Source organism: Pantherophis guttatus, chromosome 1, assembly GCF_059756535.1.
Source record: "Pantherophis guttatus breed Tessera chromosome 1, ASM5975653v1, whole genome shotgun sequence".
Lineage (NCBI taxonomy): Eukaryota > Metazoa > Chordata > Lepidosauria > Squamata > Colubridae > Pantherophis > Pantherophis guttatus.
The window spans coordinates 279,563,668-279,576,806 of record NC_142063.1 but is presented as its reverse complement, the minus strand read 5'-3'; the positions used below and the strand labels follow the sequence as shown (position 1 = coordinate 279,576,806).

The 13,139-nt window shown below is 36.1% G+C and overlaps 1 protein-coding gene across 8 annotated transcripts in view; it reads left to right on the top strand.

Moving 5' to 3' along the window:
* Positions 1–13,139, top strand: part of RGS7 (regulator of G protein signaling 7) — a 171,814-nt gene that overhangs the window by 100,013 nt on the left and 58,662 nt on the right. For all 8 annotated transcript variants that reach the window (XR_015731461.1, XR_004593070.3, XM_034428270.3 and 5 more), the window contains exon 4: positions 11,560–11,610. Coding sequence is in view for 6 of the 8 variants with exons in the window: in XM_034428270.3 (XP_034284161.1) it covers positions 11,560–11,610 (51 nt within the window). In the remaining 2 variants the exon portion in view is untranslated. The remainder of the gene's footprint in view (positions 1–11,559; positions 11,611–13,139) is intronic.

Below are 13,139 nucleotides of genomic sequence, written 5' to 3'. Positions count from 1 at the left end.
CCTCCTCTGGCCAGGTGTGAGAACGTCCTTGGTTCCCAAGAGAAGTATTTTATTTTGACTACACAACCCCAGCTATCTCTAATCCCCCCTCCCTATCCCCCAGCTCCAGTGTGCAGTACTGAAGCTCCAAGATGGCTTCCGCCAGGCCAGCTTCAGGGTTGACAATTATTTTTAGAAATAGAGATTCCTGAATCCCTATGGGAAGAAATAGTTATATAAAAGTGAGATAAATCTTGTCTTGGTGAGAAGTCTACACTACCATAAACAAATTCAATTTGTCCTTCAGTTGACAAACCCTCAGCCTCTCTCCATCTGCATAGCAATGCTGGAGCAGATAACACTATCTGCTCCCTTTTACTGAGCCAATAAGAATTGAATTGCACTACTTCCATTAATTTGGAGGATAGCCAGGGAGTTGTAGAAAGGCATTCCAGATTGCAATGAAGGCTTCTATTTTATATTTTATATATAACATGGAATAAATCAGACCATGCCAAATTATCAAAGTGTTTACGATTATTAAAAGCCAATAAAGAAACAGAGAATGGTACTGCAGGGATGAATTATATTTAATTCCTATATAATTTAATCCATGCTGTAACAACCTGGCATGCAATCATATTGGGCAGAAGAGATGTAGTCATTTCCATATAAGTTAAATTTTGTGGAAAAGGACAGTAGGGTCACTGTCATGTCCTCCTAAAATCATACAATTTGGATATGTGAGCTTGGAGCTTCTCCAGATTTGAGTATAAATACTACTAAGTTACCACAAACTATTTTGCAAAGCACCTGAAGGCAAGATAAGAAATAATGGATGGAAACTGATCAAAGAGAGATCCAACGCAGAACTAAGGAGAAATTTCCTGACAGTGAGAACAATCAACTAATGGAGCAGCTTTTCTTCAGAAATTGTGGGTCCTTCATCACTTGCCAGACAATCACTTGCCAGAAATGGTCTAGGGTCTTCCGCAAGAGCAGGGGGTGGACTAGAAGACCTTCAAGGTCCCTTTCAACTCTGTTATACAGGAAAGAGATACTAACTAACAGAATAATATATAGAAGAAAACTTTAAAAAAAGGAATTAAGATGTTTATTTATTTATTTATTGGTTCGATTTATATGCCGCCTTTCTCCGGAGACTCAGGGCGGCTTACAATGTGTTAAGCAATAGCCTTCATACTTTTGTATATACCTACTTAGTAGGGCTTTCGTGCCCCCACCCCCAAGCGGTGTTCTTTTTTATACAAAGTCAGCTTATTGCCCCCACAATCTGGGTCCTCATTTTACCTACCTCGGAAGGATGGAAGGCTGAGTCAACCTTGAACCTGGTGAGATTTGAACTCGTAGTAATTGCAGGCAGCTGGCAGCTAAGTGCTACTTAACAGCACTTTAGTCTGCTGCACCACCAAGGCTCTTTTCATGTTCTGCAGTACCTTGTAGTTAGGCGAAGTCTCTATTATGGGAGGCTTGCTCTTTAGAACAATTATTAATTTTTTTTAGAATAATATGGGAGATTTCTTAATCAGTGATTGGGCTAACATTAAGAACTGCTTAATGCAATTTGGAAAGGAATGTTAGCAATCGGAATCGGTAATGCAAAAAGGAACTCTAGATTTTGGACTGTAAGCAATCTATAGATATTAAGATTTTAAATATCTCCATATGCATGGGTAGAAAGATTCTCCTTTTTTTTCCTTAACAGAAAAGATACAAATTTATATATTTATGGTATAAAAACTAGAGCAATAGAAAACCACTTCGAAGGTGTTGCCAAAGAATTGTAGTGATGCCCATGGAATCACTTAGAGTTAAACTTGTCTCAAAGAAATATTTTCTTTTTCATTATGGATTCAGTGTGTGCATGTGAATATAAAACAATAGATATGGCCAAATTATCCTTAAATGAAAAAAAAAAAAAAATTCCATGTAAAGTTTAAGAAAAGCCAAATGACCATTTACATTAGTAAACATTGCCTAATTAAATAATATTATCTCAGTTGTGATTAGAATCACACTTTTTCATTCAGTACAAACTGAATAAAATTCAGTACAAACTCACAACTGAAGCAACTACCATTTATCTTTAGCTGTTTCAATTTTTAAATAGCATTTTTTCCTTTCTCCTGATATAATTTTTCTGGCTGATAGGAACTAGACTGCATTATCAATTATGCTGTTGTTGATACAGTCTTGGATCAAATGTTTCTAGCTCCTACTGGTCACTTTAGAGTATTATGGACTTGATTTTCCTCAGCAGTTGCTAGGTTAGGGTCAAAGTTTGGCCATGTTAGTTTGGCCAAAGGACAGATGGACACTTGGTTTCCACAGAGGCATCTTCTCATATAATACCTGATCAGTGCTTTCTAAAATGCTTGCCAGGTTTGATGTGAGTATCTTATAAACAAGTTCTATTTTGAAAGAGGGCCTCAAGAGAGAACTAGCTGTGTGCAGTAGCCAGGAATGACAAATGGATTCTGCCAGCTGAATGTCACTCATACTGTCACACTGAGTGCATTACAACAAAATGTGCATCACACTGAGTGCATTACAGGGAGAAAAAAACCCTGCTTCTACAAACAAAGGCTTTATATTTTCATTACTTTGAGAGAGTGACATTTTACCTACCGTGTTTCCCCGAAAATAAGACCCTGTCTTATATTTTTTTGAACCCTGAAATAAGCACTTGGCCTTATTGCCATGCACTCAAAAACCCGATTGGGCTTATTATCAGGGGATGTCTTATTTTGGGGGAAACAGGGTAGTACATTCTGGTACCATGGCTATCCACAGGCTATTTCAGGATGCTCTTAGCTACAAAGACAGAACTAGACTTGCTGCCAACCTTACCATTTTTTTCCAGCTTTAGTTAAGAACGCAGCCTAATCACTGATGGTCTCTTCCTCCAATTTCATCCTCCTTTGCTACTGCAAACTGCCAGCAGGCCTATTTGGGGTTTACTGTTGTGCTCAAAAGTAGCTCAATCATGGACACTGAGCATCTTTGCATTTGCAACTCTTAGTTGAGCACCTGAACAGGTAGATAAACACTTAGTTTCAAGCACTCACCTGTTCTTGCTTGCATCTCATTTGATGCTAAGAAAAGTTATTATTGCTTGCTTTTGTCCCAGTAGACAGAGCTTAATAGGAGAGAAAACGAAGTTGGGGGGAATCCACCAATTGTTTTGCTTAATTTGTCCTACATTTTAAAAGTATGGACAATTCCTATCACTAGCTTCATTATTGTGGCCAAATAGGGATCGGCAATCCAGGTAGCAAATTTTATTGCAATGCCCTTTTCTGCTGGTTCAAGGACTAGTAGATACTGTAGCTGTACCCTCTGTTTAATGGGAAATAAGAAATCTTCCAGTGAATATTTACTTTGCAATATTTACTCAACAACGCCTGTTGACTTGATTCACCTAGTACGCTAAAGCAGAATGTGCTTTGCTTACTTGTGGTTTAGTGTGTTGTGTGAAGCATATCATGATGGTTATATATATAAATAAAAAGCATGGCTACTGTGATAAGTGAATAGTGTTCCTGAACTGATTTATACATCTTGTTAAGCCATTGTTTCCTTACCATTAACTGAATAAACAAAACCAAGCCCAAAATATTGTGCCTGAGGACAATATGTGAACCTTCCATAGTGTCCAGTGGGTACTGGTTTCAATTCTGAGTGTATAAGATTTTATTTCTTACCAACAGAATAGAATTAAAATAATTGAATAGATCGGTCTTAATTATATTTCCCAGAGAGTATTCTAGTTAGTTCCCATTATGTATTTATTCTATCAACCTTTTAATTTCCACTGGTAATGTAATTGGCATAATATGTACTTAAATGAAATTTTTGTAACTGTGGTTGAGTATCTGTTTATGTATGATGGAATAATTGTATGTGCCTTAACCCCACATTTGAAACCTGTTCTTTCTTTGCTACAAAAAAAAAATATCTATCTAAGAAAAGAAGCTATCAGGATAAAATTTGTGTTGATATTTCACTCTGTTCTTATGCTCCTTTTTGTTTTGTTTTTTTAACTTCACTGGAATTATTTTGTGCTTTTGAGCAACCTTGGGGCTTTGTTGCTTATTTTGAATAACTCTGCCAAATGCTCAAGGGATCCATCTTCATTTATTCTAAGGAGATTTCTGGCATGTCCAATGTCTGATTTTTCAAAGATTAGTGTCTACTATCATACTTTTGGGTGCTGATTGAAACTATTCCCCTGAAGAATGTTATTGAGGAAGGCTTTTAAAAATTCCACTCCAATTTGAAGACATCTCTTTATATAAACTCTTTTGCGCTTCTCTTGTTGCACTTTAATAATTTTTCAATTACAGGGAAACTGTACAAAAAATATCTGGAATAAAATCAATGAGGAAGTGGTAATGTGAAAAGAGTCCTCCCTGGCTGACTTTAAGGGTTCGCCATGCAGTAGGAAGGAGGGAGGGGTTTAAAAAAATCAAGATGTACAGGTTGTGACTGTACATTCATTTTTTTGTTTGTGTCATCCATGGTTGCTGCAATCATCTTGATCTTGGCTTTTTTGACTGCAGCTTTCTGATAGGTGCCTCTGGTTTAGATCTGAAATCATGTTTGTTTAATTATTACAAACTTCTGTACTTGGCCATTTGGCAGAGATGGGCTATCTAAAACAGTAGAAGAATAAGACAATATTCATGCCCTCTTATCTCTTCCAAGGTGTGCAGTAGTTCTCAGTGCTTTTGCCTTTCCCTGAACTTGGAGTTATTTCCAAATGCTTGGCAAAACATGAGCAGCACTGCAGAAACATTTGTTAATCCACAGAGTGTCATTAATTTCAGTGAGTTTTAGATAACCAGAGAGGCATTTAAGTAAGAACACAAAGAATAGGATAGATATGAAGCTGCTTCTCACTCTTACTTTAAAGTAAACAAATACAAAGCTAGGACCTGGAGCTCAGAAGATCAAGAAGCAGCCCCAAATCCCAGTTTTGTGTAGTTTTATTCAAAATACCAATCTGGAAAAAAGTTGTTGCTCTCTTGGAGTGACTCAACAGATGAAAACTGGGGATGGGCCAAAAAAAAAAAAAATCCCACCAAACACAAGAAATCTGATTTAAGTATTAGTATCAGAGTGATAGCTGCACCTACCTGCTGAAGTGGGAGGAATAGATTTCTGCCTTGTATGGTGGGATGGGGGAGAATCATCTTGATTTACACATTGCATGAAACCACAGGTTGCTTCTTGAGCAGCTGTTGAGTAAATAAAACTTGTCTGGATTCACACATTATGCTACATCATAAACCATGATTTACAAACACAGCAGCTACTTTCACACATTAAGACAAAACCAAAGATGATGTTGCGTAGTGTGCAAACATACTCTGCATGCACATAACCATGCATGAAAGTTGACATCCAGTGCTAGTTCCAACAGCACATCTTCTGACAATATACGGCAGTATCTCAAAAACATTTCACTTTATTTCATACACCTAAAACTCAAAAGGTGAATGGTTTTTGTTTTGGTCTTCTTTTCTACTCAATATATTTATAGACAACGTTTTCTTTACCAGCAAACAATCAAAATGCAATTCAGAGAAACAGATGAAACTAAAGTGCTGAGATGGGATGGATTGGGAAAAAGCCTTGGAGAGATGGGTGACATAGAAGTTTAATAACAACAACATAACAACAACAATAACAACAGGAGATAACATGTTAACACTAAAAGTACAGTTACCTTTGAAAGGCATTTATCTCAAAATATCAGAACCTTTGGAAATCCTTTTTTTTAAAAAAAAAATGGTAGTCTGCTTTTGTAAACGCTAAATTAAAGAGAGAAAAAATGACTCATGGTAATAGTCAACTGCAGTAATTTTTGTCTTTACATATTTCCAGATTGGATATGGTATGGTAGTTGGGCTATTTCTTCATTAATGTGTTACAACATCTTAGAAAGTCACTTTATCATTATTGTGGCTATATAAATTTTGTCTTTATTAATGATATATGGCTGCATCATTAGGGTTACCAAATCTTGTATGCAGTCACTCAATTGGCTGTTAAATGGCAACAAAAATCCTTCTATATCAAATTGCTGCTATCTGATGGTAATATGGACTTCAGCAATTTAGAATTGATAGTCCTATCAGTGATGCTATAAGATGCTATAAATTACTGGTATGGAAATGGCTATGGTGTAGCATTTCTGCACTAGGGATTTATGGCAGCATTCAGCTATCATTAAAGCAACATAAATCTTAATTCCTGATACGTTGTCCCAGTGATGGTAGAGTGACATTATATATTGCTAGTGCTGAAATGCTCTCGCAGTGTTAAATATCAAGCCAAGAAATCTCCGGTCCTGAATAAAAGGAGGTCAGGACGTTTTAAAATAAGGATGGGAGATGAAAAATATACCAGTTTCCCAAAGCAATAAACAGAAAAAGTGCAAAAGGTTTTATTGATTTGTAGGCATTATTTTAAGAAGCCAAGTAAGTCTGAGTCAGGGACTAGAAAATTAGAAATCAGATAAAGCCTCCTGAAAATGAATTAGTCAAAACTGTAGCTCTCCAGTCTAGTTAACACCGGGAGCCAGAATATGATTTGGCTTCACCTGTTGTGTATGAAACAAAATATGGCCTTGAAATTTTTCTTTCTCCATGCAATCATTCATCTAACCAGGCTCATTATTTTTTTTATTAATTACTGAAGTTGTTGGTTGAAATGTTTATTATTTCAACAACTGTCTTGTTTTTATGTTTTCTTAAGCTTGTCATTTCACCTGATATAAACTGTTTTACTTTTTTAAAAAAAATAAAAACATTACTGAATAGAAATACTGGAAGTAAAATAAGTGAGTAAATCCAGCTATGTGGCTTGTTAGAGTGTAACATGATTTGTAAACCTAGCCAGTTTTACCTGATGTAGAAATGTGAAAGCAAACTACAATTTATCATGCTGTGTTAACCTAGCCTAAGGAGGAAATTGAATTACTTTAAGAATTTATCTTCCTTGGATTAAAAATTGTTCACGATGGCACTTCTACCCCTGAAATCAAATGCAAGATAACCTTAGGTTGTACTGCAATGGTTAACAAGAATAAGATCTGGAAAAACAGATATTTTGATATTAATATAAAACACAGGCAAGTTAGAACAATAGTCTTCCCTATAATGATGTATGGCTGTGAGAGTTGGACACGAAGAATGGCTGATTGAAGAAGAATTGATGCCTTTCAACTGTGATGCTTGTGTGAATTATTGTGTATACCATGGACAGCCAGAACAACCAATAGAGAGGTGCTAAATCATATAAAACCAGACACATCACTAGCCAAATCACAATAGTATGTTTGATTTACTTTAGCCATGTCACACATGCAAATTCATTGGAGAAGTCCATGATGCTAGGAATGGTTAGTGGAACAAGAAGAAGGGTCAAGCAAAGAGCATGCTGGCTTGATAACATCAAAATTGATACTAAGATCTTGATAGGGTAGCATCGAGAGCCCTTGCCTATAAAGTTGCCAAGAGTCAGACACAACTGAATGGTTAAAACAAAAGTTAACCTAGCCATTCTGTAAAGTTGTACTCCTTAACATACACATACATGTTGGTCTATACTCATCATATTTTCAATGCAGTTAAGATCCACTGAACTCAATGGCGTGCAGTGTTGAAAACCTTATCAGTCTTGTCTCATTGGAGGGGGGCAGCGGGGGAAGAAATATATCATTGGTTGCAGAAAACAAAACAAACTGATCCAAAGATCCAATTTCAGTGCTTTTACATAAATATTCCTTAATACATTTCAGGCCCAATAGATTCTTCATGAAAAGTGCCTCACCATTCAATGCACTACAGCACAACCAATACAAGCTATGAAAAAGTTAACACTGTCATACATCAGTTACCTCTCAGAAACAACAGATGGCATCACCATAGCACACAAACTAACTGTAGGCCTCCCAAACATTTTAAGTAAACCAAGAGACCCAGCAGCCAAAGAAGAAAAAACATGAATTATCTACAGGACTGTAACAGCCACTATAACAAGTGGCAGAAAACTAGCAGAGCACATTCAATAAATATCAGCAATGAGAAAGCAATGAAACTGCCTTAACTTCACAATATATGGACAGAATCAACCACAATTTTACCTGGCAAACTAGACAAAGCTAAACCTAAAAACACTAGAGAATCCCTGGAAGCTTGGCATTCTAACAAGCCATCAACAGGGACATAGAGATAAACAACATTTAAACACCATTCAAAAATGTATACACAAGAAAATTGACCAGATTCATTCTATATTTAAAATATCCAATCTTTGTTATACTTATCACTTTTTCTTAAATTTAAGAGTCAAGAAAATAGCAAGAGTTATAAAACTATTCTTCCATTCCAATAAAAAAATTGCTTCCATTTCCAAAGATGGTGCAACCTTTTATGCAAATCCAGATAGTAAATGTAATAATTGATGGCTCTGCCACAGCTGTAAAGCATCCAGAACCTGCGTACTATTGAGATTGGTGACTCTGTAGTGAGACCAAATGGCCCTTTGGATTCTCTGCAATTTATCTCGAATGCAATGCAAGTACCAAAAGAGAAATATAAACGAAGATACTGGTACATAAAAACATAACTGTAAGAGATAATTAAAAGATGTTTAGTAATATGTAAACCGTAACTCAGTAATAGAACAAAGCCTTTTAGTACGTAAGTTTCTGGGATCTTCTCAGAACTGCTGGTCATCAAAGCAGGGTAGATGAACAGATTTTTGGCCTGACAGATTCAGCCTTTAGTGACTTAGAGAGTCAAAGAAGTCATGCTGAAATTATCCCAGATATTCTCAATCCTAATTATTAGTTACTCTGTGACATGTTTGAATATTTGATTATTAATAAAGTTTTTCTTCAATGATGTATTTTCCTTTATGATGGTTGGCTTTTACATCGTGTCATTTAGAAGTTGCTCTGGCATAAGAAGAGCTATCAGTGCAAATGCCACTTGTTAAGTTATCCTTGAGTGATTAAAACTCCCTGTTTTGGGAACATTAACAGTCACAAGCAGCTGTTAGCATGTTATGGAAGAGGTTACTGTTGTGCAAATTATAGAGTGTTACTGATGCTTTTTAGAGATGGAGATTAGTTTAGTTTATGTGTGGGATACAACTTGAGAAGACAGAAGAAAATGTGAAAACATGGCACTGTTTTGACACCGTTAATGAAGGCTAATAGAATAGCCTCTGCAACTTAGTTATTGTGTTTCTCAGGCTACCCCCCCCACCCCTCCTTTGCTGAGTTCTTTGCAACTTAGCTGTGAAAATTTGCACTCAGTTAGCACACAGGAGTTGGACTGCCTCTGGGGGGGAAAAGAAATTATAGCACATATTCTAAAAATAAACATGCAAACTCTGGACTAATTGAAGTGCCTTAGCACTTTAAATCTAGCCAAAAACAAAGAGTTACCTAAAAAAATACTGAATTTAAAAGAAATCTTTCTTTAAGGCTACAGAAACATTGTACCTGTTCATAAAAAATGGTTTTTCTCCTTCAGCGTTCTCAGCATCTCCAGTAATCAAGCTGATGCCTTTTCAAAATAAATATTGAAGGAGAGTTTTAGACAACAGCAAGATAAGTTTAGTTCAAGTATCTTTTCTAATCAGATACCAGTGGGAAGATGGAAAGCAATCAACCACTCAGTTTGTGATACATCCTCAAGTATGTACGGACAAATGTTAGGGTGTGTTGACACCAGGGGTGGGTTCTACTTACCTTTACTACCAGTTTGTAACGGGGTCGTGCGCTTGCGCGCTCTTCTGCGCAAGCGCAGAAGCATTTTCATGACATCAGGGTCAGTGGGCAGGGCCTCCTGCCGGTTTTACTACCGGTTCTATAGAACCAGTGCGAACCGGGGGCAACCCACCTGACACTATTTCAAATGAAATGCAGGAAATACATTTAGTTTTCTGCTTCCTCATTGTGAAAAAAAGATACACTAAGTTGATTCCCGGGCTATCACAGAAATTATAGTTGTAAAAATAAATCATAACTTTCAACTATGTGCCTTGAAGGAAAGCTTATCTTATCTTCAATGAAATGGTTGACACTTCTGTAACAATTTAGTAATCATACTATATATTCTTGCTTCCTTATTTATTGTGTGGTTACATAATCAAGGTTTAAATTAGAGTATAACTGAAAGAAGACTTGAAAATTTGGGGGAGATTTTTTAGCCAAGCTTGTGTTACATATTTTGATAATGAGCTATTTTTTTAAAAAAAAAAACCAGATTACATGGTTTGCTAATACATAGATAAAAATCTCAGATATATGAGAAAAACAGACTAGAATATTTCATGACATCTGTGAAATGAGAGTTCTCCAGTGTAAAAGATGCAAAGGAATGGGGCCATGGCAAATGTCTCAGAAGGGACCATTTCTAATTTCTTGGCCCGTAAATGTGAGGGGGAAGAGATGTACTTTCAGACTAGCACAATTCTGTTAATGTAACCTAATATAACCTTCTGTTAATGTTACAAACTCTTTAGCACTAGGAATTGAACACAACTCAAAGGTGTCTTTATTTGTTATAGTGAATTAAAGACATCTTTTTCACATTTGTACAATATAGCCAGGGGTGGGTTCTACTTATCTTTACTACTGGTTCGCAACAGGAGCGTGCTTGCTTGCTTCACTTGTATGTGTGCACGCGCTTCTGTGCATGCGCAGATCACCCATGATGACATCGTGGCAGGTGGGCAGAGCCTCCCGTCAGTTTTACTACCGGTTCTATAGAACTGGACCGAACTGGGGGGGCAACCCACCACTGAATATAGCCTTCATTACAGGAGACAAGAATTGCACTCCAGTAAAATAAGATAAAACATGATCTGGATTAAATTCCCTGAAACAGTTTAGGAATTGGATAAATTAAAGACTGTCCTTTTCCACAGATTGTTGCTAATAATTAAACATCATGATCAGAGACATAGTTATGTGATTCGCTAGAAAAGTTAGATTATTAGACAACAGGTTTTTTCAGAAGATGTTTTGTAATTATTGATCCTTTCTGAGCAAAGTGAGGCTGGCTTCTCTTATTTATTTGTTTGAACTGTTCCATCTCTATGGGGATTCAATAATATGTAAAGTTTGCTCTTCAGTTTTTAACTGTGCTTCCACAGTTAAAGAGACTTTTCCGTCTCCTCTCTAATGCAACCCCCACCTCCAAAATCAACACTGATGTGTTTCCAGCAGTCTGGAGAAGTTCAGAAGACTGGCTGGGCCTTTCCCTTTGTTATAGTGATAAACTATTCAATCTACAGGGGACTATGTTTTTCAGGGCAGCAGCTAGCAAATTCAGTAAGGGATTATTATTTTAAAAAATGCTAATACTTGTAGTATTCATTAAACTGCTATCAGAACCCACTTGTTGCATCTTTATATTATATATTAATAAACAAATCTATCGGGAAAGCCAACTTTTGTGTTGCTTTTAAAATGGCAGTAAATTGTGGCTAATTTATAGCAAGTGCATTTTAATTATATTATAATTTTCTTCCCAGGTTCAGACATTGTTCAGTGGTTAACAAAGAATTTGTCGATAGAAGATCCAGGTAAATGCATCATTTTTATTTATCAATCACTTTCCACTTTGTCCCTGCAAATCTTTTAAACTTGTTCTTTGTGATTGTTTAATCATGGTATGGAATATTGTTTGTTTCAGAGAGTTTGAGGATTCTGGATTTGGAGTTGACTCCAGATTAAGCAGCATACCATTTTTTGCCTTCAGATCTCCCAGTTCCCAAAATGTGGTCCATCAGAGCTTGCTCATAATGAAAGCTGGTGGCTTTAAAAATGCTCCCAACTCATGAATTATGTCAATTAAATTAGCCCTCTCTTTTATATGACTTCCATCTAAAGGACAAAGTTTATGAAAAGATCATATAGAACTTTTCTCTTAATGGTTTTCTACAACTTTATCCCACTGTCAATTCAGGTTGATAGCAGAAGGAACAGAGAAAGTCTTCTTACTAGCATGTCTTCCCATCTCATCCCGTCACCTAGTGAGGCTGGGTTAGATAAAGATAAGTCACTGAATGCATATTATATTAATCACTCAAAGTACTTTGGGATTTTTTATGATGTCATGATTAAAATAGGCACAAGAGAAATATTCAATATAAAAAAATAGCAACACATAGCTAACTTGTAAAATGTAATAATGTTGTAAAATCTAAACACTCATATATGTTTGGGGGAAAAAGTCCCTTAAAGATAAAATTGAGATCCAAAGAGTTTCAATCCATTCATCAAAGATTTCTGCTAATGGAAAGAGTAAACAAACATTTTAAAAGAGAAAATTCTGTTATATACATACTATAGGCCTATGATTTAAAAGAAAACTAGAAAGTTATAAGCATTATTTTAGATATGCCTCTATCCATTCTCCAGAATCCATTCCTAGAGATCATTAGCAAAAAGATGAAAATATTGTTTCTATCCTCTTTTAGCCATTGCTTATTTCCATTCCAATTTCTCCTACTAAATTGTCTTATATTGGATCATTCTGGATCTTAATCTTCTCATTTATTTATATCATGCCTTTATTAGTTTTATGAGGATATACCTAACACTTCTTCCTTCTCCTATTTTCCCCACAACCACAATTCTGTGAAGTGAGATGGGCTAAGGGAAAGTGAATGGCCCAAAGTCACCCAGCTGGCTTTCATGCCTAAAGTGGGACTAGAACTCAATGACTCCTAGTTTCTAGCCTGGAGCTTTAACTACTAGACCAAACTGACTCTCTTTGAATATGATCATACAGAACTCTTCAATTTGAATTCTAGCTCAGCCAGCAGAGTAAAAAACAACCATAGATATTTTACAGACTGAATGTGCTGGGAACTGGGCATAGTTTTAATGGAATTTTCAACAGCAATTCATATAATCAGTGACTAGAAACTTTTTGAGAATTCTTATTGATACTAGATGTAGACACTATTTTTCAGTTTTTTGAGAAGAATGATGCAGTAAAAACTCTTGCTTCTTTCCTGTAGGTTTTCTTAGATCTACAGTGTATATTGTACTGTTTTTAAAATTTCTATATGAAGATACTGAGGAATCTTATCCATAGATCAGGGAT